General features: G+C 40.6%; 1 protein-coding gene across 1 annotated transcript; it reads left to right on the top strand.

Moving 5' to 3' along the window:
* Positions 1-3,567: 3,567 nt before the first annotated feature.
* On the top strand, positions 3,568-5,717 carry LOC133905778 (uncharacterized protein At5g48480). Its single transcript, XM_062347539.1, has 2 exons — positions 3,568-3,969; positions 5,269-5,717. Exons 1-2 carry the CDS (start codon positions 3,683-3,685, stop codon positions 5,474-5,476), a joined length of 495 nt encoding a protein of 164 aa, XP_062203523.1. The 5' UTR covers positions 3,568-3,682; the 3' UTR covers positions 5,477-5,717.
* Positions 5,718-25,960: the final 20,243 nt, after the last annotated feature.

The raw sequence follows: 25,960 nt of genomic DNA, 5'->3' as shown, positions 1-25,960 counted from the left end.
TTATCTTTCATGGTTGGACATGTAAGACTTTATTGTAATGATGTGATGAACTATGTGGTGTGCTAGATAGGTGTTGAACTTTATTTTGTAAGAGTTAATTATGCTTGTGTTAATAGTATGTGATGCCTATGTGATGATTTGGTGTAATGTTAGTTTTATTTTCTTTGTGTGATATATCTTGTCATAGGCATCACAGACTTATCATGTACACTCACATTTAGAGGGAGCTCATCATATATCTTAGAATTCAAAATTATTAATTCAATTATTATTTGTAAGTATTAATTGTGTTGTCATCAATCACCAAAAAAAGGGAGATTGAAAGTGCATCTAGACCTACTATGTGGGTTTTGAATAATTGATGACATGCGATCAAGGGACCAAAGAAGTTTAATGATTTTATGAATAGATAATAGTCCAATGAAGAAATTAAAAGACGCTAGAGTCCTAAAAAAGGAAAAGAGAAGTGACATGTGGCTACTTAATAGATTTAAATTCATTTTATTTTTGAAATTGAGTATATGTATGTTGTACTATCAAGAGGGATGCGTATAGATTGACCTGAAGATGTCTCAGTGCTCAAAATACCTATTTAAACTAAATATAAGAGATATAAGTTAGTCAACGTACACCGGAGTGTACCACCAAGTTATGTGTGTTCAGATGTTCCGGGTTGCCGAAACTTCCGGATAGGGCTTCGGGGAAGGGGTGCCTGGTCTGGTTTTTCTAGTTAACCTGAAAGTTCCGTATGGGTCCGGAACCTTCGGATTCTGGTGAGTTACACCTGACCCTTCGGATGGAGTTTTGGGTTGGGATCCTCGGTTGCTAAGGCCTCCTGCCAACCCGAAAGTTTCGGGTTATACCCAAAAGTTCCAAGTTAGGCTAGAATACACTGTAACGGTCAGATTTTGGGGGTTAGGTATACATAACCCCTCACCCCTCCACTCATTTGTGTGCCGACCAAACTTAAGACAAAAGTATTGAAAGCCCTCTAGAGCTATCCCCACTAACCTAACCTTCAATTCTTGGAAGGATTTGAGAGTAGAGTGAGGGATTGTGAGAGCTATTGAGCTTCATCTCCAACTTTTGAGCACTTGGTTCATCATCAAGTGGATCGATTCCTCATTTGTTACTCTTGGAGGTTTACCCTCCTAGACGGCTAGGTATCGATTGTGATCACCCAAGCTTATGGCGTGTTGCAAGAAAGTTCGTGAAGGCCCCTCCTTGCCTCCTCAAGGGAAGAGGATATTGAGTAGGCTCCAAGCTCGATCTTTGTGGTAGCTCGATGAGGGAAAGGGTTGAAAGAGATCTGACTCTTTATGAACTCCTCAACGGAGATGTAGGATCCTTGGATCTGAACTTTGGGATACAAATTAGTTGTCTCCTTTTCTTGTGTTATATTTGCGTTTGTTCTTGTGCGTGTTGACTTTTGGGCGATTTGCCTCGATCTACTTGTTGGAAAGTTTGTGGCTGTAGGTGCTTTGTGAAAAGAGTTGAATACATCATTGGTGATCTGTGGTAACACTTAGATTTAAGTAGAATTGCATAAGTGTAGTTTGAGTACAGTTTCGAGATATGTGACCGGAATATCTGGGTTGAGCCTGGAACTTCCGGGTAAGGCTGAAAGTTCTAGATTTAACCCAGAGGTTTTGGATTCTGTTTAATCTGCTACATTTTCCTTCTCTAGGTACCCTTTTGACAGGCGAAGTCATGGGATGACACAGAGACTGTGTGACCCGTCCCGTAGCAGCCGAGCGTGCAGCGGGCATGATGATGTTAGGTGAAAGGGACGGGGCGTGCAGGACGACCAGGACAGGTCAGGTGTGCCCATCCCCCATAATGACAACCTAGGAGTAGTTGTTTTATCAGGTATAGGGCAACCATTGTATTTGATATGGTCTACTTGCAAGAGGGGGACACTCTGGATAAGTTCATCCAACTTATAAAAAATACACATGACATATGGCTATTATCTTAAAGAAGGTCTGAACCTAGATAAATATTGGTGTTCTTGAGTGCTTCGACACACACATATATCCATCAACAGCCACATGAAACGTTGATCACACACTTATCGTCCGGCATATTCCGGATACATTATCAGGGACTAACCCTTGGCAACTGGAAGTTTCGGATTGAACCCGAAGGTTCCGGATTCTATTTAATCTGTTATGAAGTTTTAATTTTCAGAATACCTATTCACCCCTTCTAAACAATATCTTGATGTTTCAAGAGGAAAAAGCCAGATAAGTTTGCGAAATACTAGGTATAATTATCTTGTTAATCCCAAGCTTATCAAATAGATATGCGATCTCTATATTGACAAAGTATATTACAATCCCATTATTTTCAAGCTTTTAAAATCAAGTTCGACAAAGTGAAAATAAACAAATTAAACAAAACACACTAAAACACAATCAATTCCAATTTTTTTTTTCAATTGAAGAGGAAAATACACTATGCCTTGTCGAAATTGAGCACTTAGAGAACTAGTAATAAATTAGTGCTTATCCAAAAGAAAGTATATAAGCTTAGTGCTCGTTCGGTTGGCTCACGCGCTCGTTTCGCTCAGTAAGACTAGCCTTGTCAGCGGAGAGCGGATTTGGCTCTCTCAGGCTGGCGACACAAGCGCAGGCTCCAAGGCAACGGGCAAGGGATCCGAATGTGTGATTTCTTGTTGTGCTAAGCAAAGCAGGCAGCGGCAAGGCTACCAAACGCGTCCTTAATGGAACGAAACAATTATTTCAAGCTTATCTACGTGAAGGCAAATAAGGCTACGAAACCGAAAAATAATTTGAGACTTATTTGACGCGTTTGGATGGAGGATAAGGATGGATGGGGTATTATTATTTATATTTTATTGGATGGAGCGATTTAATTTTTTATTGGTAGTATGGATGGAGCGATTTAATTTTTTGTTTGATTAGACAGATAGAATTTAGATGGGATTAACTAAAATTTTGTATGACCCGTTTATTATATATTTTATTTTTTATTAAAATATAATCATACGAGATCTTATTTTTAGTGATTTAATTACAATTAATACAATGATACAATAGGATCATAAATTGTATACGATTTAGAAGATAATATTATTTAAAATATACTAACAAAAAAATAAATTCAATATAATCAACTAAAATATACAACATTAGTAGAGATAAAATTTATCTAGAAAATAAATAACTAAGTCTAATATTTTGGATGAATAGGCATCCATCGTCCGAGAAAAATATTTTTTTAGAAGATCTTTCAATCAAATATTTAAAAAAAAATAGATGACCATCTTCCAATTAAAAAATTCTTTTAACCAAACACATCCCAAATAAGAAAGAATAACTTATCGAAAACAAACCAAGCAGACACCATAATTCCAAATCTCGAGACAAAAAAAGCGACAAATCGCACAATTACAATTCACTATCTTGTGGGTCCAATTCAACATCAACATCGTGGGCCAGGTACTCAGTGACGCTGGTAGTTCTCTTCGTGGGAGGAAATGAAATTGATACCCACGTTGAGGGTAAAGGGGGGAGAAAACAAACTTGTTTAAGACCATTTCCTATAAGTAACACCAACCCGTCCTTCCGCTGCCCCTACTCTGCTGTGCTGTGCTCCCAAGAAAGAGAAAGAGCAGCAAAACAGAGTAAAAGTTGAGCGTTAGTTTTCTCCCTGAGCAATGGCGGAGGTGGCGACCAACGGATCGGAGGTACCCGCGGCAGTTCCGGCGGCGACGGCGGCGGCGGTGTTCACAGGGCTGAAGGTGCAGGTGACGGTGCCGGCGGGGCGAGCAGAGGAGGCGGTGGCGTTCTACAAGGCGGCATTTGCGGCGGAGGAGGTGGCCCGCTCCACACACCCGAAGCGCAAGGGTGAGGGCGAGCAGCCGGCGCTGCTCTGCGCGGAGCTGAAGGTCGGGGCGGCCACGCTCCTCGTCTGCGACCAGGCTGGCGACGACGTCCCCGCCGTGTAAGCACCGGAAACCCTCGCTAATCTCCGGTTCTTTACTTACTTCCCTTTCTTTTCTTCTCGTTTAGATTCTTTCGTTTCTCCTGGGTTCTTGGCATGTATGACGCATATGCAGAACAGTTTGGTTTCTTCTACCATATGGTCGTGTTAAATTTCATAGATCTGTGAATATCTGTAGAAATAATTAAGGATTTTGTAGAAAACATTGTCTTCCTTGGTTGCGTACACAGGTTATATGCTTGTGAGAAGCACTATGCAAATGTTTCCTTTGGCCTTTTTTAGGCTTGTATAGATGCGTCATTTTGTGTTAAAAATGTCATTTGCTGCTTGTTCTACTGGTTCATGTTGATTATTCCCCCACTCGTGTTTTTCCAAATCTTTTCGGTAGTTCAACACCCACCTAGGATTCAGTTAGCATTTTTTAATGTAGATCTGAAGGTGTGGAACATCAGGAAAATACAAGCCCTTCTCTAAGTTCTTTTTAGTTTTCTTCCGGTGCTACCTTGTTTGTATGCACTTTTTGTGCTCTTTTGGCCTTTCTTCTGCAGTTCAACCATACTTTGTCTACTTTAAAACTCCAGAGGAATAAGGGAGATGAACTTGCTAATGTGGGTACTCAAATATTGCCATTTGTCTAGAGAAAATTCATTGTTGCAGCGACAAAATATTGATATCTGTTACTTAACACATTCTCTGTTATTATTCTCCAAAAAATAATACTTTTGCTCTGTGACACAAAATGTTCTGATATGCAACTATCTGTTTCGCATTTCTTATTTACGCAGAAAATGCTCGTACGGGGTTTCCCTAATTTATTATTCGTACCATGTACAAGCTTGTACTTCTTGCAGAATCTAATGCTATCCTTGCTTGTAATTAGGATTAGATTTATTCCATTATAAATATTACTGTTTTGAGATATGCTATTATAAATATTACGGTTTTGAAATATGCTGTTATAAATCTGGTATTTGAAAACATGCCATTACAAATCTCTTAAAATTATATCCATGCTATTACTATTACAAACTAAGCACATTTTGTAATGGTATGAATTCAATTTCAGGAGATTTATAATAGCATGAATTCAAATTTAGTAGATTTGTAATGATATGAATTTATTTTTTAGAATTGTAATGGTATATTTTCAAATACTGTAATGACATATTTTAAAACCGTAATATTTATAATGGCTTACGTGTATCCAATCTGCAAATTACTTGAAGCTACAGGATCTCGCCCAAAATAAACAGTAAAGCTCTGCTCCCGGCTCACTCTGATCTCTGTTTCCTTTTGCAGGGGCAAAGAGGGAGCCGTCGCGAGTGGGCTCGTGCTGCGGCTGGAGACCGACGACGTGAACGGGGCTGCGGCACAGGCGGCTGCCGCTGGCGCGGCGCTGCTGGGGGAGGTCACCGAGGACTGCTGCGGGCTTGGCGCCACCCTCGTCGACACCTTCGGCGTCACCTGGGTCCTAGCCCCTGCCACCTCCGCCAAGAAGTGCGCCTAGGGGCCACGGCCGCCACCGGACCATGATTTCAGTCTTGGTCGCGGTGATGGTCGTCGTTTAACTCGTGGCCAGGAGCGAGAATAAACATGTGGACTCATTGCATGGTAGTATAGTAGTTAACCGTTGTAGTAGTGGTCGCTGAATGCTGATCTGATGGTTGTTAAATTTCTGCATGTTTTAAGTCTTGGTCTGTAGTCTGAACATTGATGTGGCCAATTGATGGGAATTTGGAACTTGGATAGATGAATGGTGCTACGTAGAAAATGCTTAGTTTCTGCTTGTTTGTCATTGATAGTTTCTGGCGAGGTTCAGATGATTTCTTCCGTGTGGGGAGAAGAACATGGTTATTGTCCGTGAAGAAATTCGAGGAGAAGAACATGGTCAGTTTCCGTTCATGATGGGCGCCGCGGAGACCGGGCGCGTGGGCAGCTGCGGCAGTGCGCGCTCTACGGATCGTGGACGCGGCGAGTGCGCGATGTGGGCGCGCGACGGGCGCGGGACGTTGAAGACGCTGAAGACTTGGACAGCTCTAGCCGTTGGTGGAGTGTATCCGCTGACATTCAGTGTGGGGTGAGATCCCCACCGCGCCGCCGTTGGCGATGCAAAGGGCAAAGTTTGTGCTTATTGCATAATCTAATGCCGTTTGGATTGTAACTAAGCTGAATGATTTAGGGCAAAGTTTCGAGTGATCATCCACCAATTAAGTTCTTGGTCTCAATATCTGGGAGCAAGTTCAGGGATCCAAGCATCTGCGATATCGCCTATAAGGAGCTGGATGCTGCCTTCGATGACCCTCTCTTTCCAAATCTTCCTGTTCAATTTGTCTCCGTGGAATCAGCACAAGTTACTTGCTTTTCACTCAGGTGTTCACCATGTTTATGTATAGTGCTTTCTCGCCGATAGAATGATATTCTTTTGCACATGATGCATCTCTGAAACAGCTTTGTGAATGGAGCTCAAGCATCCTGGAAGACACAAGAATGCAGAGCCCAAGGGCCAAGACCTTTGTGCGGAACCTGCAGAAAACCTGGTGAAACAGGTTTACGCTTGAGTATGCTCACCCATGGTGGTGGTTGTTAGAATTATTCAGGCTGATCCATATAATAATTTTTAGTAAATTTTAAAAGTTTATATTATAGAGATGGTCTGTATTGAGGCTTACTTTCTATTAAGTATCATATTGTTAATTGAGGTAGAGGTGGAGAGTTTTCTCTCTATATATATGTAAAGATCTCCACCTCATTAGAAATACGTACAACATAGATTACTAATTGAGAGGAGCCCTAAAATTGGAAATGCTCTCATTATATGAGTCTATATAAGAATTAGAGTTTAGCCTATTTCTCCCTCAGTTGTGCTATCACTGTAGTCTATTCCATCTCGACGTCGGCGTGCACCGGCGAACGGGAGAGCAGGCCTCTGAAACCCTTGCTCTTGAGATCTTGCACCGGGAGAGAGTGAATAAGGTTTTTGGAAGTGCTCCACGGACTGCTCAACTTCTTCACCATGGCTCGTCTTCCTAGTCGCTTGGGTGCTACCCGTTGTCATCGTCAACAAATTAGACGTGTCATCAGCAGGATCGATCGTGCTGTCACCACAGTGCAACCAACATCTCTAGCAACCTCCACAACACAGGACCAGTACGTAAAAACTATGTTACTCGTACTTTATTTCCTGCAATTCCTAATTTTGAGTATAATAGATCTAGTCATATATTGTGCTTTCTTATGTTTAATAGTTTCTGTTCATGAATTATTTATGGATTAAATTAAACCTAAATATGTCTTATTTCTAACAATCCAAAAACCTTATTATAGGCACTTAGATTTATTAATGACTGGATTTGTTGATGCATTGAGGTCAGACAAGTTTTCTGGTATGCACTTTAAGAGATGACAAGTCAAGGTCACTTTGTGGCTGATAGCTATGAATGTCTACTGGGTGGCTAATGGCAAAACGAAAGGAATCCTTACTGCTGAGCAGGAAAAGACATTTACGAATGCCAATACACTCTTTGTAGGATGCATTCTTAGCATTCTTAGTGACCATCTTTGTGATGTATACATACACATACAAAGCACGAAGGAGCTATGGACACACTGAATGCTAAATTTGGTGCATCAGATGCAGGAAGTGAACTGTATATTATAGAGTAGTATTATGACTACAAGATGGTTAAAAATCGCTCTATAGTCGAGCAGGCTCATGAGATTTAGTGCATTATGAAGGAACTCAGACTTCTCAAGATCAATGTACTCGATGAGTTTTTGGCTGGAGGCATCGTTGCCAAGTTAACTTCTTCGTGGAGAAACTTTGCCACTATTCTAAAGCACAAGAGACAAGAGCTTACTGTTGAGAGTTTGATCGCATCTCCTAGTGTTGAGAAGAAAGCTCGGGCTAAGAATGTGAGTCTAAAAGAAGGCGAGGGACAGACTAGCGCCAATATGGTGCAAAAGCCCTTCCACAATAAGAACAAAGAGAAAGATAATAAGCCAAACAAAACTACCACCTTCAAGAAGAAGAAGATGATGATAAACACAGCAAAACTACCTTGTATTGTGTGCGGTGAGATTGGACATTTTGCCACGAATTGTCCAGACCACAAGGAAAGAAAGGCTCCACAAAAACAGAACTCAAAGACTGCTAATATGGTGACCATTAGCAAAGCTGGAAATAGAGTTGCAGGGTATGAAAATTTACGTTCAGTGTTTCAGTCTATTAATTGGTGGATTAATACAGGGGCCAATGTTCATGTGTGTGCTGATATCTCAATGTTCTCTTCTTATCAGGTCGTCTATGATTCTTCCGTTCTAATGGGGAATGGGTCACATGATTCTGTTTATGGTGTTAGCACGGTAGATCTGAAGTTTACTTTAGGAAAGATCGTGTAGCTGAGGAACGTGCAACATGTCCCTACAATGAACAAGAATCTAGTTAGCGGCTCCCTTTTTTATAGGGATGAGTTTAAGGTGGTGTTAGAGTCCAATAAAGTAGTAGTGTCAAAGGACGGACAATTTATTGGTGAAGGCTATGACTACGGAGGCCTATTCCGTTTTTCCCTTTATGATTTTTGCAATAAGTCTGTGAACCATATTTGTGATAATGTTAATGATGATGCTAGTGTTTGGCATTCGTGGTTATGTCATTTAAATTTTGGTTCTATGACTCAACTTTCCAATATGAGTTTAATTCCAAATTTTTCCATGGTCAAAAGTTCTAAGTGTCACAGTTGTGTGCAATCAAAACAAACTTATAAGCCCCAAAGACAGCCGAGGAGAGAAATTTGGCACCTCTATAACTCATTCATTTAGATATATGTGAAATGAATGGTGTGTTGACGAAAGGTGAAAAAAGATATTTCATGGCTTTGATTGATGATGCGACTAGATATTGCTATGTTTATTTGTAGAAAATGAAATATGAGGCTCTAGATCACTTTAAAATCTATAAGGCAGAAGTTGAGAATCAACTAGAGAGAAATATCAAAAGAAATTAGGTCAGATTGTGGTGGAGAGTATTTCTCTAGTGATTTCGACTTATTTTGTGAGAAACATGAGATTATTCATGAGAGGACACCTCCCTATTCACCCCACTCAAATGGGGTTGCCAAAAGAAAGAACTACACATTGACTGACTTGGTTTGCCATGTTAGACACTGCGGGATTATCTAAGATATGGTGGGAGAGACCCTGTTGACTTCATGTCATGTCCTAAATAGAGTTTCTCTCAAGGATAAGGAGAAAACCCCATTTGAAGAATGGGAAGGGAGAAAGCCATCACTTTCTTATTTACGTACTTGGAGATGCTTGGTAAAAGTCAATGTACTAATAACTAAAAAGCGTAAGCTCGGACCTAAAATAGTGGGTTGTGTCTTTCTAGGATATGCTCATCGAAGCATTGCTTATAGATTTTTAGTGGTCAAATCTGAGGTACCTGACGTGCATGTCGATATAATGATGGAGTCTCATGATGCAATATTTTTTTAGCATATATTTCCTATAAAAGATTTACATAGCATGTCTAGACTATCTTCTGAGATAATTTTTGAAGCTACTCCACCTCTTGAGTTTATTGAACAAACACAGGAGCAAGATCCTGAGAAGGATGACAGTGATGCTCCTAGGAGGAGTAAGAGACAAAGGATTGGAAAGTCTTTTGGTGATGATTTCACTGTGTACCTTGTGGATGACACTTCAAAGTCTATTTCAAAAGCATTTGCATCTCCAGATGCAGACTACCAGAAGGAGGCTATTCGGAGTGAAATAGATTCCATCCTCGCAAATGAGACTTGGGAGGTCACAGAACGACCGTATGGTTGTAAACCTGTGGGTTGCAAGTGGGTGTTCAAGAAGAAGCTTAGGCCCGACGATAGTATTGAAAAGTACAAGGCTCGGCCTGTGGCCAATGGTTATACCCAAAAGAAAAGTGAAGACTTCTTTGACACTTATTCACCCCTTGCGAGATTGATTACTATCCGAGTGCTACTTTCCTTGGCTGCCTCATATGGTCTCATCATTCATCAGATGGACGTTAAGACAGCTTTCCTTAATAGAGAGTTGGACGAGGAAATTTATATAGAACAACCTGATGGGTTTGTAGTAAAAGGTCAAGAAGGTATGGTACATAAGTTGTTGAAGTCGTTGTATGGCCTTAAACAAGATCATAAATATGTGTACTATCACCATGGTGGGGGTGAGGGAGTTATGTTGTGCTTGTATGTTGATGACATACTGACATTTGGGACAAACCTTGACGTGGTTAATGAGGTTAAATCTTTCTTATCCCAAAGCTTTGATATGAAAGATATGGGTGAGGCTAATGTAATCTTAAAGAAGGTCTTGAGCTGCTTTGGCTACCAGGACAGCAAGCCTTCTTCAACACCTTATGATCCCAGTGTGATACTGTCGGTGACACAGGAACCAGGGGTTCCCGAGTCCCGAGGCCAGATCAGCAGTTTGCCACGTGGCGCCCTCCCGCGGGGATCATCTCCGCGAGGTACGAGAAGACTAAGTCCCGGAAGAAGGTGCTTGGGGCCATAAATAGTGGTCCCCGAGTACCCGAGTTCCCTGATGACCCGAGAAGACCAAGTGACGGAAAGAGAGTGCTCAAGTCCCCCGACGACCAGAAAAGCCAAGTACTGGGAAGGGGGTGCTCGGGGCTACGAACAGTGGCTCCCGAGCACCCGAGTACCCTAAGGACCCAAGGAAATTAGTTCCGGGAGAGAGTGCTCGGGGCCGTGAGCAGTGACCCCCGAGCACTCGGTTCCCCGAGGACCCGAACAGCCAATTCCAGGAGAGAGTGCTCGGGGCTGTGAACAGTGGCCAACGAGCACTCGGTTCCCCGAGGACCAAGAAAGGGCATATCCGGGAGAGAGTGCTCGGGGGTCACTGTTCATAGCCCCGAGCACTTGGTTCCCAGACAGCCTAAGAAGTCCTTCGCCGGTGGCCCCCACAGAGGTCCAGCGGTGAGGTGTCAACCAGTGAAAGGCCCCATGCCGCATTTAAGAGGGCGTGTGACCTATCACTTCCAACTGCTGCTGCCACGCTTGGTGTCAGTCCCTGCCACGGCTTGGCAGGGAGGCGTGGGGACATTTAATGTATGGGTTCCATCGCGGGACATCCGGCGCGCCTCGGGATAGCATCACGAAGCCCAAGGCGCCCCGCCTGCCGCCCTGCTGTGTCAGGTGTACAAGACCGAGCAGGGACGCCGGGCCGTTCAGTGGCTGCCCGGTGAGCCCTCTCCGCGGCGCCCGTTGCAGAACGGCATGATGACGAACAAGATCAGACGGGGGCGCGTTTTCAACCCTCCCCGTCACTTCGCGCAGCAGCCCATGGTGGTTGCTTTCCATTTATGGCACCTTGAAACTCGCGTCCTCCCTTTCTGGGCACGCTGTCGCCCGGTGAGTATTTAAGGCGGGACGGGCTCCCCGGAGACAGATAAGTAATAGAAGTTAGAGGAGAGGAAGCCGAGGAAGAAGATAGAGTCTCAGTACAAGCACAGAAGCTGAGATCACCAAAGAACAAGGAGCCCGAAGCTCTAGGCTAGACAAATATTCTTGTAACCAGCAACATCTCTGAGAGACATTCCCAGAGCATTTATAGCATATACATAGGAGTAGGGTATTACGCTCAGTGTGACCCGAACCTGTCTAAAAAACTCCAGTGCATTTACTACTTCTGCATCCGATCATTCGATTCCACCTGCATCGCATTTACGCCCATTTATTTCACCCACAAAATAGATTCAGAATCATCCCCCCGGCCGAATCTCAAAGGGGGTCCCTTCGGATCCCTGCTTAAGGAGTTCACCCTCCGACAGATACTTTGAAAGAATAAAAAAGTGGCAAGAACCAACTGAGATACTCTCAAATTATTGGATCACTCATGTACCTAGCTTGTGCTACAAGGCTTGAAATCTCATTTGCGATGAGCAAATTGAGTCACTTTACTTCTAACCTGGAAGATGAACATTGATGTGCGCTTGAGCGAGTCATGCACTATTTGCTTGGTACTATGAGTTATGATCTTCACTATTCAAGGTACCCATCGGTACTGGAGGGCTATAATGATTTAAACTGGATATCTGATGCTGATAAGATTTAGGCCATCAGTAGATATATATTAACTCTAGGTGGTGCTGCTGTATCATGAATGTCTTGCAAACAGACCATCTTGACGAGGTCAACTATGGAAGTAGAACTCACTGCATTAGACAGCCACTGTTGAGGCAGAATGACTGCGTGAGTTGTTAATGGACTTACGTGTGGTTGAGAAACCGGTACCAGCTATCCTTATGAACTGTGATAATCATACGGTTATTATCAAAGCAAACTGTTCTAAGGATAATAACAAGTCCTCAAGGCATGTAAAGAGACGATTGAAGTCTGTCAGGAAATTAAGAAACTCCGGAGTGATAACCTTGGATTATATCCAAACAGCTAAGAACCTGGCAGATCCCTTTACAAATGGACTATCATGGAGTGTGATAGATAATGCATCGAAGGAGATGGGTATGAGACCTATGTGAGTTATACCATAGTGGTAACTCAACCTATATGATCGGAGATCCTGTGAATTAGGACCTGGGAAGAACAAGCTATATGTACCTTTGTTGTTTGACCCACTCGAGTGAAGATGAAATACTCTCAGAGATCTGTAAGGTAGGTTGGCTATTGCCTTAATTTATTCTGTTGGCTTTAAGTAGCAGAGATGCTGACCTACAGGGTATTCTTGAAAGAATACACCTATATGAGTCTGACTGTTGGTTGCAGTCTATGAGATTTTTGTAATCTCTAGTAAACTCATGAAGAGACCATGGAGTAGGACTTATATGCTCCACCCCCAGGGTAGCCTACTAGTAGCCAAGTATCAGTTATGACTTTAAGTAAAACTTGTTTGCACAAAACTTGCAAGTCAAGGCATAGTCCATTATTCAAGTTGTGAATGAGTGTAACTTGATGTTTTAGGTGGATGTTCAACTTAACAGTCTCCACTGAAATACCAGTATATCAATCAACAGTGAGAAACTGGCAGTTCTCTATGAGACTTTGAGATATGATGGGGATTGTTAGAATTATTGGGGCCGGCCTATGTAATAATTCATAATAAATCTCAAAGACCCAAATTATGGAGAGGTGGCCGATGTTGAGGCACACTTTCTATTAGTACTATATTGCTAATAGAAGTAGAGTTGGGGGGAGGATTCTCCTATATATATATATATATATATATATATATATATATATATATATATATATATATATATATATATATATAGGAAAACTAGTATGTACTCCTGGGTGTATGTACTCCCACCTCTCATATACCACTTTTACACGTGTGTTATACTTCTTTATCACTTTAAATATACTTCATTAGTAATTACAAGATACTACAATACAAATCCCACGAAATTTTTTATGAAATTCCATGATTTTTATCATAATTTGCGTATATACTTCTTTTATGTATAAAAAAGAGTATATAGCAAAAATGAAAGGCTAACATTGAATTTTTTTTCATACAACTCATATTGGAGTATCTTAGAATTAGTATTAGAGTATACTAAAAATGATAAAAGAGTATAAAGTGTTTGTTTAGGTGGTATATTGCATGTGGGAGTACATACTCCTAGGAGTATAGAATAGGTGTCCTATATATATATATATATATATATATATATATATATATATATATATATATATATATATATATCGCCCTAAAATCGGGAACACTCTCATTACGTGAGTCTTTAAAGAGTTAGGGTTTTGCCTCTTTCTCTCTCACTTGTGCTGCCGCTATAGTCTATTCCATCCTGGTGTTGGTGTGCACGACGAACGGGAGAGCAGGTCTCCGAAACCCTCGCTTTTGAGATCTTGCACCGGGAGAGGGCGAATAAGGTTTTTGGGAATTGCTCTGCGCAACTGCTCAAGTTCTTCTCCACGGCTCGTCTTTCTAGTCGCTTGGGCATAGCTCATTGTCATCGTCAATAAATTCAACACATCATCAGTAATATCGCTCGTGCTGTCAACATAGTGCAACCATCATCTTCAGCAAACTCCACACCACAGATCAGTACGTAAAAATCATGTTACTCGTACTTTATTTCCTACGATTCCTAATTTTGAGTATAGTAGATCTAGTCATATATTGTGCTTTCGTACACATATCTAGATTATGCTATGATGATATGATTATATCAGTTTATCAGTTTTTCTTATGATTATTTATGGATTAAATTAAACCTAAGTGTGCCTTATTTTTCAACGGTGGTTGTGTTTGTGACCTGTTGCTCTCGCTTTATCCATAACCAGCGGAGTGCATGGAACTCGTTTCTCCCCATGTGCACCCCATCGCCAAAAAAATAAATCATTTTCTAAAGTTGCAACTGAAATAAATGGATTTAGGCATCCCTTCAGTGTAACGTACTTTCATTCGCAAGGTATTCTTGGAAGAAACCTTGGATGAGATTCTTAAACTATATGATATAAGAATGGTCTAACTTGACATTTGCAAATGATGTTTCGACAACTAACCATATTTCTATCTTTAAAATATACCATATTTCTAGTAATACCTTAAATTATTAATTATATATTCCTCATCAATAATATGCCAACAGGAATAAACAAATAATCTAAGCAATCAAATTATCAGAAAATCAAAATAACAATACCAAAGCCTAGAATTAACCTAAACTGTCACACGTTGATCTCTCTTAGCTCATCGAGGGTCTCAAATCCCACCTTGTCATGCAATCACTCCCAATAACACTACACTAATGAAATAGGCGCTATTATAGCATATTGCAATAATTAAACGAGAAAGCAACACATGGAAGCAGGACAAGAGAAGCAGGGGTTGCCACTACAGAGAAGAGGCCCAAGGACAGGGCCCTGTCCAAGTCATTGAATGCCGACTAGCCGCACTGCGAAGGGCACAACGACAGCACGCTGAGCACGAGCTCAGCCATACCAACACCACCACCGTGGGTGCACACCACACACGACGCCAACACCACCATAGGACCACAACGGGTCCAATAACCGCACACACGGTCGCCGGCCAATAGGCAAGCACCGAAACGGCGCAAGCAAAGACGAGGCCTGGATCGGGAACGCCGAAGCAATTCACAACCAGGCCGTAGTCGGATTCACCAACCGCCGCCGCACCCGAGCTGCCGGGCACCAATCCGCATGGACCGACACCAACAGCCACGCGCAAGGGAGTGGAGCAGCAGGGCGGACACGGGCGACCTGAGGCGGGCGATCACGCCGTAGTGGAGGAGATCAGAGGAGCGGAGATGGAGGGGTGCGCGAGTTGCAGATGGGATCAGGCACAAACTGGGTTGGGCTGATCGGTTGATCAGGCCTTGCAGCGGCCCAACAACCACCTCCTCTCCTTTTCGTCTTACTATTTCTATTCCATTTGCTGAAATTTCTTTCCATTCAAATTTAACTCAATTTCAAACGAATTAAAGGGAAATTTACCCGTTAAATTCCAACAAAGAATACATACAAGGATTCTCATCATGCCTTGTAGTTTGTCTTCTGGATACCAAACCCAAGTTTGTTCTTCAGGAGGACACTGCGATGTAAATCACGTTTCTCGCTTGTAGTTCTGTTAGAGATTAGTAAGCTCTCAAATTATCTTAAATTGTGTGTAGGAAAATGTGAAAACATATAGCTAATTCTAAACTGACCCATGGCACACACTTAAAGATTATTGTCGACGATTAGTAAACCGTCGATCTTACGAATACATGATTAAAGTATGAGATACTTTCTCTTGCTGAATTGAGCACCAGAAGAAAGAAATTTATACAGATTCAGACCGCTAAAAGGGTAATAGCCCTATATCATGTGTTCTTATATTTATCTTCGAGAGAGATTACAACCGGGGGAAGGGGTCTTGGCTAGCCTATATAGGATATACACCTAGTATAATACTCCTTGTGCGTAGTATCGGAGAGATGTAAATATAGATTGCGATTGCATAAGGTTCTTGGTCTATTGCAAGTTGTTTCTAGCTTGTCGTCTCTTGTCCTTTGCAAAGCCCTCCGGCTCAGTATATATATAGGGGTTATAACGCAGCCTCCGAACTCTTTTCCAAGTAGGATTCTGTTATCTTTAAATTTAGAGATATATTTTCTTGTTTAAGGAATATTCTGGCACATGTGGGTAGTTTCTATACGTGCAGGGGCTCTTTCCCCTATACACTCGTATACTCCAATAATACAAGAAACCCTAGAGTATTCGTACACTTATAGGACAATCATATACAATACTTTTATATTACTCATCATCAAGCCCCCCATTAATATGTGAAGTGAGGCTACGACCGATCAGAAACTTAGCCCAGCCAAGGGAAACATCTTGTTAGGATATTTCTTCGAGTGATAATTCGGATCTCTGGATAGGATGCACATCTAGACGGACATCCGAAAGTCTTTGGGTCATCTAATCGGGATTTTAGACACCTCCGGGTAGCTACGTAAGCCTTCGAGTAAGTACTTCATTTGAGTAGAGATTCCGGATCAACCGAGAAATATCGTCCCAACTTTTCGGGATACCAAAAAGGATGGGGAGAACTGACTCCTGGCTTGACGGTTTTTAAAATTTGAACCATTGCGGTAGAAATTTCACGTAGTGGTGAAGAGAATCTTTCCTAGCAAAAGATCATGATGACATTTGGAAACTACGCATGCCTATTAGGGACGTGTGTCGGTTTTTCTGGGGTTTTGTTCCATCTGCTCCCACATGTGTTGAAAGAGATTTTGAATTGGGTCTAATAATCCTCTGTGGCAGTGGTATTGAACACTTCCTCATAATCGATATCCGTCTCATGTCCATCCTTGTCACCTGCATAGTTAGTTGTAAGGGCATATTCATATTTAACATCACTAGCACTTACATATCCAGGGTCTTTTGTTACAATGTACGCTCGCTAACTTGGGCAATCCTTCATGATGTGGCCCATTCCCTTGCATCGATGGCATAGAATCCCGGTCAATCGGCCTGTAGAAGCAACCGAAGAAGAACTCTTGGCTAGACCCTGCACAGTTACGGATTTACTTACCTCAGGAGCATGTGATGGTGTTGAAGGTACTGCTGAATGCGCCCTCCTCGAGAAGGGGGCAGTGGACCGTGTAGCTGAACGTGAGGCTATTTTGACTTGTTTCGGTGTTAATTTTGAAGTTGTCATGCTTCCAAAATTGATCCTTGGCCTCTATTTTTGTCCCTACAATTCTTTTTCTGCCAAACATGCAAGTTGAAACAATCTAGGAACACTATCATATTCTTTGTAATCAACTATATCCTGAAATGGATCCCAAGATCACCAACCTCATCTCAAGATTAGAGAATGACATCAAGAGGATTAACTCTAAGGTTAATCATCCAATCTCCTTGAAAGACTTGGTCAACATAATTGATCATATCAAGAACAAGAAGAAGAACAAGAACAAGAGGGAGACAAGGTGAACGAGCAAAGCATTCACAACCATAGGAAGATGGGTGAGTGAAGATGAAGATTCAAGCTCAAGTGATGTGAGCTTCTCCATCCACTCCTCCAAGAGAAGCTCTTCCTCAAGGTCGTCATCACGTAATTCGTCATCACACAAGTACCTTATGGCCAAAAGTATGGGAAGCAATGTAATTAATGATGAATCCGATGATGATTCACCCTCTCAAGAAGAACTTCTTGATTTGATCAATGAGAAACAAAGGGCCTTAAAGAATAAGCTAAAGAACTTAAGAAATTCAATGCTCTTAATGACATTAATGCTTCCTTTGTTACTAACTATAAATAATTATTGAGCAAATTTAAATGGCTAAACAAGGAGCATGAAGAGCTTAAGTCAAAACTTGAGGGTATTGAATCTCAGCCTAAGGCCTCTTTGAAGCAATCTACCTCTCTCCTTAGTTTCAATCCTAAGGTAGGTGCTTCTATTTCTTGTGATGATTTGATCTATCTAGCTCACCACTTTGCAATGAGACATATATTAGGAATGTTATTGTAGAATCTTGTAACAATCTTATTGTACAAGAAAATGATGAGCTCAAGCAAGAAGTAGAGAAGTCAAGAAGAACTTAGCAAGATTAAATGGAAAGAATCATGTACAACCTCCTCAAAATACCATGACAACATGGTGAACAAGCTTGTAGAGGGGTCCACCATGATATGTTTCAAGTGTCATCAAGAATGCCACAAGTCCTTCCAATGCAAGCAAGTCAAGAAGTATACTAAGGAGAACAAAAAGGTGATGAATCTCTCAAATAAGACCTCCAACATCTATACCAAGCTCAACTACAAGATCAAGACTAAGAGCAACCAGTACAAGCTCAAGAAAAATGACAATGGCAAAGTGATTGCACACATGGTTGGGAGAAAGGATTGGCGGCGGAACCAATCCATTTGGGTTCAAGGAAGTCATCACCAACATGAAAAGGCCTTAATTGATTTGGGTTACTAAGAAGACTTGAAGTCCATGGGTTGACTCGAGGGATTTAGAGACTTAACCCACAAGATAAAGTGAAGTTCAAGTAAAGAAGTCAAGTATACAAGATTTAATGCATTGATGAAGATCTTGATCATCATATACCCAAATCTTCCATCCAAAGGTTAATAGGTAATGGTAGCTAGATTTTTGTTCATGTATTTGTTTTGCATCTAGTATCTTTGCCTTGTCTAGGATTGCATATGCATATTTTATTTCTCTGTAATGCCTAGTATAAGTTTTTTATATGGTAGATTGCTTGTGTTTCTCTGTAACCCATGAGCAATCTACATAGTTTATTAGTTCTAGGTTCTTTTCAAGGCACTTGTTTTCAAGTCTTTTATTTATGTGCCATGAGTCCAATATATAGGTTAAATTCCCCATTGTTATCAATGGCAAGTGCATGTCTCTCAAAAGTATTCAACACTTGTATGCACATATTTAGGGGGAGCATATTCTATGTGTTGTGATTTTGAGACTAATATGTGTTGCAAGTCATATCTTCTGTTGTCTTATGAAATAACCTACAAGTCCCAAGAGGTATGCAATGCTTAAAGGCTTCAATTGGTATCATTGTCAAATTATTTGTACATTTAAGCTACATCCATGTATAATATGGCTTAAACCTCCAATCTTAATATATTATTTAGTGTGCAAGTATTGTCTCATACCTACAAGTGGCTTATTATAAGTGGGTATAATTATATGCACACACACAGGGGGAATGTACACCATATTTTGTGAGTTTCATGAATTGTGATCTATATCCATTTCTACAAGTTGTATCATCTTATTGGATCATAATTTATGAATCTCTCTCCCATTTGCTCTAACATTTTTATTTGAAGTCAACATGTGTTTGTAGCATTTTTCAGATTGTTGATAAAGGGGAAGAAGTTTAGTGACCAAAGCAAGATAGCATACCTAGAGGAAGAACAAGTAAGGAAGCAAAATGCCTAGGGACGTCAATATTGACAAAATGGGGATAAAATGAAGGAGCTCTTGTATAAGTCGATCAAGAGAGATAGTGGCAATAGGCAGCGAATTGTCTCCATGGTGGCCACAACAAAAGGGGACAAAACGAAGGTAAGAACAATGTATGACAAAGATATGATCTTTCTCTTACAATTGTTATCATTGTTTGTTCTTACCATACATCCAAGCAAGTAGGTAAGGCCTTGTGCCATTTATATTTTATTTTTAATTAGTATATTTTAGTATTTGGCTCTTGCTTTGGTTGTGTATCAATCACCAAAAATAGAGAGGTTATAGTGAACATGGCCTTTCATAGGTGAAACAAAAGAGAAGTCACCGAAGCCAGGACAAAAAGAAGAATGAATTAAACTTGTTCAATTAATTTTGATGTGATCAAATGGGATGAATTTATGTACAATCATTTAGAGATCTTCATAAGCTTTCTATAGAGTCTAAGATCATCAAAATCAGAGTTTAGAGCGAAATATTATGCCCAAAAATACATATTGTTGTTCTACTGAAATTATACCCGCCGGATAATCCAGTGCTCACAAATAAAAAGCTCTTGTGTTCACAAAGAAAAAAAATACTCTGATGTTCACAAAATATTTGTTGTGGAGTCTAACACATTTTGGATGTTATGGTGTCACAAAAATGCTCTAGTGTTCACAAACAAAAATACTCTGATGTTCATAAAAAGTATGCAGTAGAGTCTAATACACACTAGATGTTCGCGTATTCAAAAAATGAACACATCGGACTATTTCCCAGAGGGGCTCCAAAATGGCACGGTTGACACCGTATGCATGCCAGATAATCCGGTATTCCAAAATGCTTTGGTGCTCACAAAGAAAATACTCTAGTGTTCACAAAATTGAAAGTAGAGTTCCAACGGCTAGTTTCTACTGTTTTACACACCGGATGGTCCGATATTTGTACTGTTGTTAACATTGGATCATCCGGTGTTCATAGTCTTTTATGACCATTGGAGCAACAGCTAGTGCACGAGTTTGAGACTATAAATACCCCCCACTCAGCCATTTGAATGGTATGTAGTCCAGGAAAGCTCATAGACACTTGAGAAAACATTCAAGCCACCAAAATACTAAAAGCGTTCATCTAAGACAATTAAGCACAAGTGGTAATAGGCCTAGAGAGAGTTGTTGCTAGGCGTTGCTGTCTAGAGAAGGGATCAAAGAGTGATCCTACATTGTACCAAATGGTACGCTTGTACCTTAGATTCTTGGTGACTCGTTGACACCGTGAGGCTTGGTAGCTCATACTTGTTGACCCTCTGACTTGGTGTGGAGCCGTGGCAAGGCGCTTGTATAGGGACGCAGAGACTCTTGCCTTGGTGGCTCAAGCTTCGAAGTGAAGGCGGCAACAAGTGATCAGTAGAGAGGCTTGTATTGATGCCTTACTTTGATGGCCTGGTGACTCAACCTACTTGAGACCTAGGTGGCTCAATGGTCTTGATCGGGTACCATCCGGGAGCTATAGCCTAGCTAGCTGTTCTAACATGGACTAGAGGTGATGTTTATGCAATCAATACCACATGATAAAAAGCTCTTGTTCCGAGTTTGCTTTCTCTATCTTCTTTACATTTCTGCATTTACTACTTGCAATCTACCCTTGCTTGTTTACCTTCCTAGAGTAGTTTGCTAGGGTTAGTTATAGGTTACAAACCTTTTGAATGGTAGAGTAGACACACTAGATGAATCTAGAGTATATTTAAATAGAAATCGATATAGATTTATCTTATGAAGTTTTTAGAGCTAAATAGTTTTAAGTGTTCTAATTCACCCCTCTTCCTCTTAAGACGTCACCGAATCTTTCACCGGTTTTAATTGATCTGGTAGTGATGAGGCGGTAAATAAGACTATTTATATAGTAGTGATCATAGCAATAGTGTGTACAAATTTGATGTGAGTCAAATTTGTGAGAACTTGTACTTGAAATTGGTTATTTATTTTGTTTATGTCTATGTGTTGTCCTGAGAATGAATATGATCGGTGATAGGGATAAAGACTAGATTTATGGAGGAACTGAGGTCAAGGCAATCAAAAGGTCACACGGGATGTTTAGACTAAGAAATAATATACATGAAGATGATCCCACTATGAGATGTGCACGAAAGATATACGAGCTATAAGTAAAGATGGATTGCATTATAAAATATATATGAGAGTTGTACAATTTATGATATGAGAATTGCGTCACACTACATATAGCGTAAAGTATGCATGGCGGTTTGCTAATTTGCATAGTACGTGGATCGATGTCATGCATTGTTGAGCTAGTTGCAGCATGCATTGATTGAATAAAAAAAGGACAAGCCGTGTACATGTGAATGCATGGGCGTGTGACAATGCTTGGAGGACCGTGCAGCGATTGGTTATGTTGCTCGACTGGTTCGGTTGGTGCCCCAGGTGGCTTCAACGTGTGGAGCAAGGCGAGGCCCAGTCGGCTTGGATACAGTGGCGCGCGACGCCCAGTCAGTTCGAGGCCGAAACAAAGTTTGTTTTGGTATTGGTGCGCTGTGGTCAGTTGGCGATATAATGCGTACTATGCCGATCGATTTGGTGCTGTGCGACAGAACCGATCTGCAGCTAACAGACAGAACACTAAAGAGAATAGTGATTAGAGAGAAACTAATCTAGGTTATTAGAATCAGTGGAGAATCTTGTAGGATGCTTTGAGATGCATCTTGTAAACTTATACATGTAATAAAGATCAAATTTAGTAAGTTGATAATCGGTATTTTCGTTCATTCTCCGTGTTTTTCATTTTATTGTTCTATGTTGATTTTTGGTGGAATTTTTAGTTGTTGCAATTTGCATTGGCTTGATCTATCCAAAATAATTATGGAGCATCAATGTAACATCCTGAAAAGTTTGGTTGGTAGAATTTTTGTAATTTCATAATTGCTAATTTAGTGTTTAATCTATTTTTATCACATATGTCATAGTCTACTTGCAAATTTCATAATTCTATATCAATAGATCCGATTGACTTGAATCTTGTTAGAGTTTGTCATGATTGTCTGGTTTCTATAGTAAAAATTTGAGGGCAATCGGACAAACGAATCTTTTTTACATCATTTTTAGTTACGTGATAGCAGTCAATCCTGAAGTGGTATTGAGATTAATTACTGAAATTAGTATAGAATAATCTTATATTGAAGTTACATTGGGGGATTTGATATCCTTTGATTGGAGCATGAGGAGCATGTTCCATTCAACATAGAATCTGCTGGTGTTGTCCAGTGGTTGTTGGTGGTACTGCGGAAAAGAAAATTTACGTTTAGATCGAAAGGAAAAAAGCTTGAAGGTACATTTGTTTGGTAGCACTTACTGCGAACCCGGTCTTGTGTATCAGTCTGTGGACATCTATCGTGTTGTAGTTAGGATCAGCTTGAAGGTGTTTGTCAAAAGCCCTGCATAAAGAGAGATCGATTAGAGAACATTTGAATGTTAGAAAAGTTAAATATATAAACTAAGTCAGATAGAACTTACATATCGAGAAGTCCTTTTACAACACTATAATCACACTCTCTAGGTTTGCTTTTTGGTCCTACTGGTATTCATGAGTCAAGGTATCACACCAAGTTCCACTTGAGGCAAATGACTAGTAAGATCTAATGACCACTGGTGTTGTGAGCGCCTAATAGTTAGTCCATTTTAGAATATTGTTGCATTGCATTGGCCGCATAGTCCACAGCATAGTCAGGGCGAAGTTAGATTACCGAGATTGTAATGGGCTTAGGGTCAAGAAATCCGAGGGGCTCCTTGTTCTTCCTTGTTTCTTTTATCAAGTGCCTACCGATAAGAATATAGTTAGATTCAAGAACTACTGGTATTAATTAATGAATGTCCAGTTTCGAAAGACTTACAATGGGAAGATCTGTAATAATGATACGTCCATGGCATCAAGGTTGAAGAGGTCGTATAAGTTATTGAAACCCACAAGGAAATAGCTATCATGTTTTAAGAAGTGGCGCTGTTTGTATTGTACGATTATAGCTTGAGCATTGGTGTCTATGAAAATTTTTATGTAGTAATTATGCAGGTCGACATATGCTTCTCCTGCTCTTGTTAGGTCATCTATCGTCAGCAAGGGCTTCCCATATTTGAATTTTGTTTGGGCACTAGTTCACACTGCTCCAATGTCTGTAGACTTCTTCGTCGGTACAATATCCTTCGACCTCTTCAGCATGTGCTTCTTGGAGCCTTTCTTTTTGGCCTCCTTTTCCTTCTTCTTTGGGCTATTTGGGGGAGATGATATTGGAGCTGGAAGCAAACTGCTGGATGTGGAGGAGAAGATAGTGAAGTCAGCTTCCCTGGAGGAGGAGAAGGCACTAAAGCTGCCTTCTTTGGAACTGAGGGAAACGGTGGTGGTGCACTTGAAGCTCGTCCAGACCAGGGTTCAAAAAACCGTCTGTAACCGCCCAAAAATCGCGGTTACCGACCTTCTCGGTCCGGTCCGGTTTCAGAAACCGAACGGTAACCGAAATTTGAATTTAAAAATTTCGAAAAAATAAAAAAATTAAAAAAAATTAAAAAAAAATCTTAAAAAAAACTAGACACAATTCTAAGACCTTATGTGAAAAACGTTTTCAAAAATAATGTCGTTTGCATCATATTCTATAGGAAGAAAGTTTGAAAAAAATGAAAAAAATTGAAACGTGCGGCTCAGTTATTAACTCACGTTAAGGAAAAGTGTAACATGCAAACACATATTTTTCTTGTATAAAATGTATTTTAAGAGAATCTTTAAAATTGATTTCACTTTATTTAGAGTTTTATTAAATTCTCTATGATTTTTACAAAGTTTACAAGCATAAAGTGAATATGTTAAGAAACAGCACTGTAATTAACATTTTCATGTCTACTATTATTTTTTCTACGTAAATCATACTATAAATAAGCTAATGAAAGTGGTTTCACTAATTTTTGAGGTGTGATGGGTCAGTTATGAATTAATCTAGTCGCAACATATTTACACAATCATGCATGTTACAATAACTAATTTATGAGTTCATGTATTTTTAAAAGACATAGGATCATGTAAGAAGACTAACAAAATTAGTTTCATGATTTTTGGATTAGCAAAGAGTAAACTATGCATTTAACTTGGTTAACAAATACAATTTCTCACAAAACATTTTGAACTTTTTTATGAGTATAAATACTTTTATCATGTAGATCATGTTACAAGGAAGCCAAAAAAATTTGTTTCACTTGATTTGAAGCTCAGATGAATTAGTTATTGATTTTACAAGGTTGAGCCCTTTTTTGGGTTTTTTGTTGAACTGCGCTGAAATTCGATAAATCGAGAAAACCGAGCGGTTACCAACCCAAACCGCTCGGTAACAGACCAATTCAAAAATGCGAGAAAACCGCTCGGTAACCGACCCAAACCGCTCGGTAACCGACCAAAACCGAGCGGTTACCGAATAGCTAAAATCGCAATTTTTTTTCCAAAATTCAAATTTTGCCAAATGAATTTTCTCCGAATTTTTTTGAATTTTTGACCGGTAACCGCGGTTATCGCGCATTTTCGGTTACCGCCGGAGCTCGGTAACCGAGCTCCGGTCGGTAAATGGAACCTTGGTCCAGACTGGGATGCTTCCAGACTGGGATGCACTGGAGACCACCATTTCGCCCCTCTTCCATTATCCTTTGCAGAAGAGCTTCACCCAAAGTTGTGACTTCATCATTCGGGGAGCTCCAACACATGATCTGGGACATTGCTATGTACCATGTCCACCGTAACCACATCATAGCCAGTACATATTGGGACCGTATGTAAGGTACGGACATCTGGAAGCACCTGGCCCCTTGAAACCTCGATGAGATACCCGCCAGGCCTAAGTACAAAGCTGTAGGGCATGGACCCTTCTAGTTGGTCAATAGTATATGCTTTAGTCACGATAGCAGCTCCTTGTTGATCCACCTCCTTGGAGGCGCAGCTACTCTTCCCAATAGTTTCAGGGCTAGTTTCCACTGGGATGGTAATCTCTATTCCCTATGCTGCAAGCGTTTGCATGATGTTTGTGTAAACTTTTTAGGTGATATCATGTGTCAATGCATCCACATCCACTGTAGCCGACCTCTTTCTCTTCTTGTACATTTTGAGGTCTTCGGGAAAGCCGTATTTCTAGCCCTGGGAACTTGATACACCTCGCACTCGACCTGGGTGCTCTAGATTTCCCAGCGCCGTTAAGAGAATATCATGTTCTCTAACGCCATTGAGATAAGAGCAAGAGTCAAGCTCAAGCAAAGATGATGGTAATCAAGATGACGAGAGCTATGAAGAGGATGATCAAAGCACATCAAGCAATGAAGAAATTGATCCCAAGTTAGCCAAGCTCTTCTCATAGATACAAAAGAATATGAATAGGATCAATGCCAAGATTATCATCCTATCTCTATTGAAGATTTAATCAACACAATTGATCATATCAAGGAGAAGAAGACCAAGAACAAGAGGGAGACAAAAGGAAGAGCCAAG

This window comes from Phragmites australis, chromosome 23, assembly GCF_958298935.1.
Source record: "Phragmites australis chromosome 23, lpPhrAust1.1, whole genome shotgun sequence".
NCBI lineage: Eukaryota > Viridiplantae > Streptophyta > Magnoliopsida > Poales > Poaceae > Phragmites > Phragmites australis.
This window is presented reverse-complemented; position numbering and strand designations above follow the sequence as displayed.

What these genes read in the sequence shown, in the direction of transcription:
- LOC133905778 (XM_062347539.1), top strand. Translation starts at nt 3,683, where the DNA reads ATGGCGGAGGTGGCGACCAACGGATCGGAGGTACCCGCGGCAGTTCCG. An exon ending in GGCGACGACGTCCCCGCCGT is followed by an intron (nt 3,970 to 5,268) that starts GTAAGCACCGGA and finishes TTCCTTTTGCAG; the next exon opens with GGGCAAAGAGGGAGCCGTCG.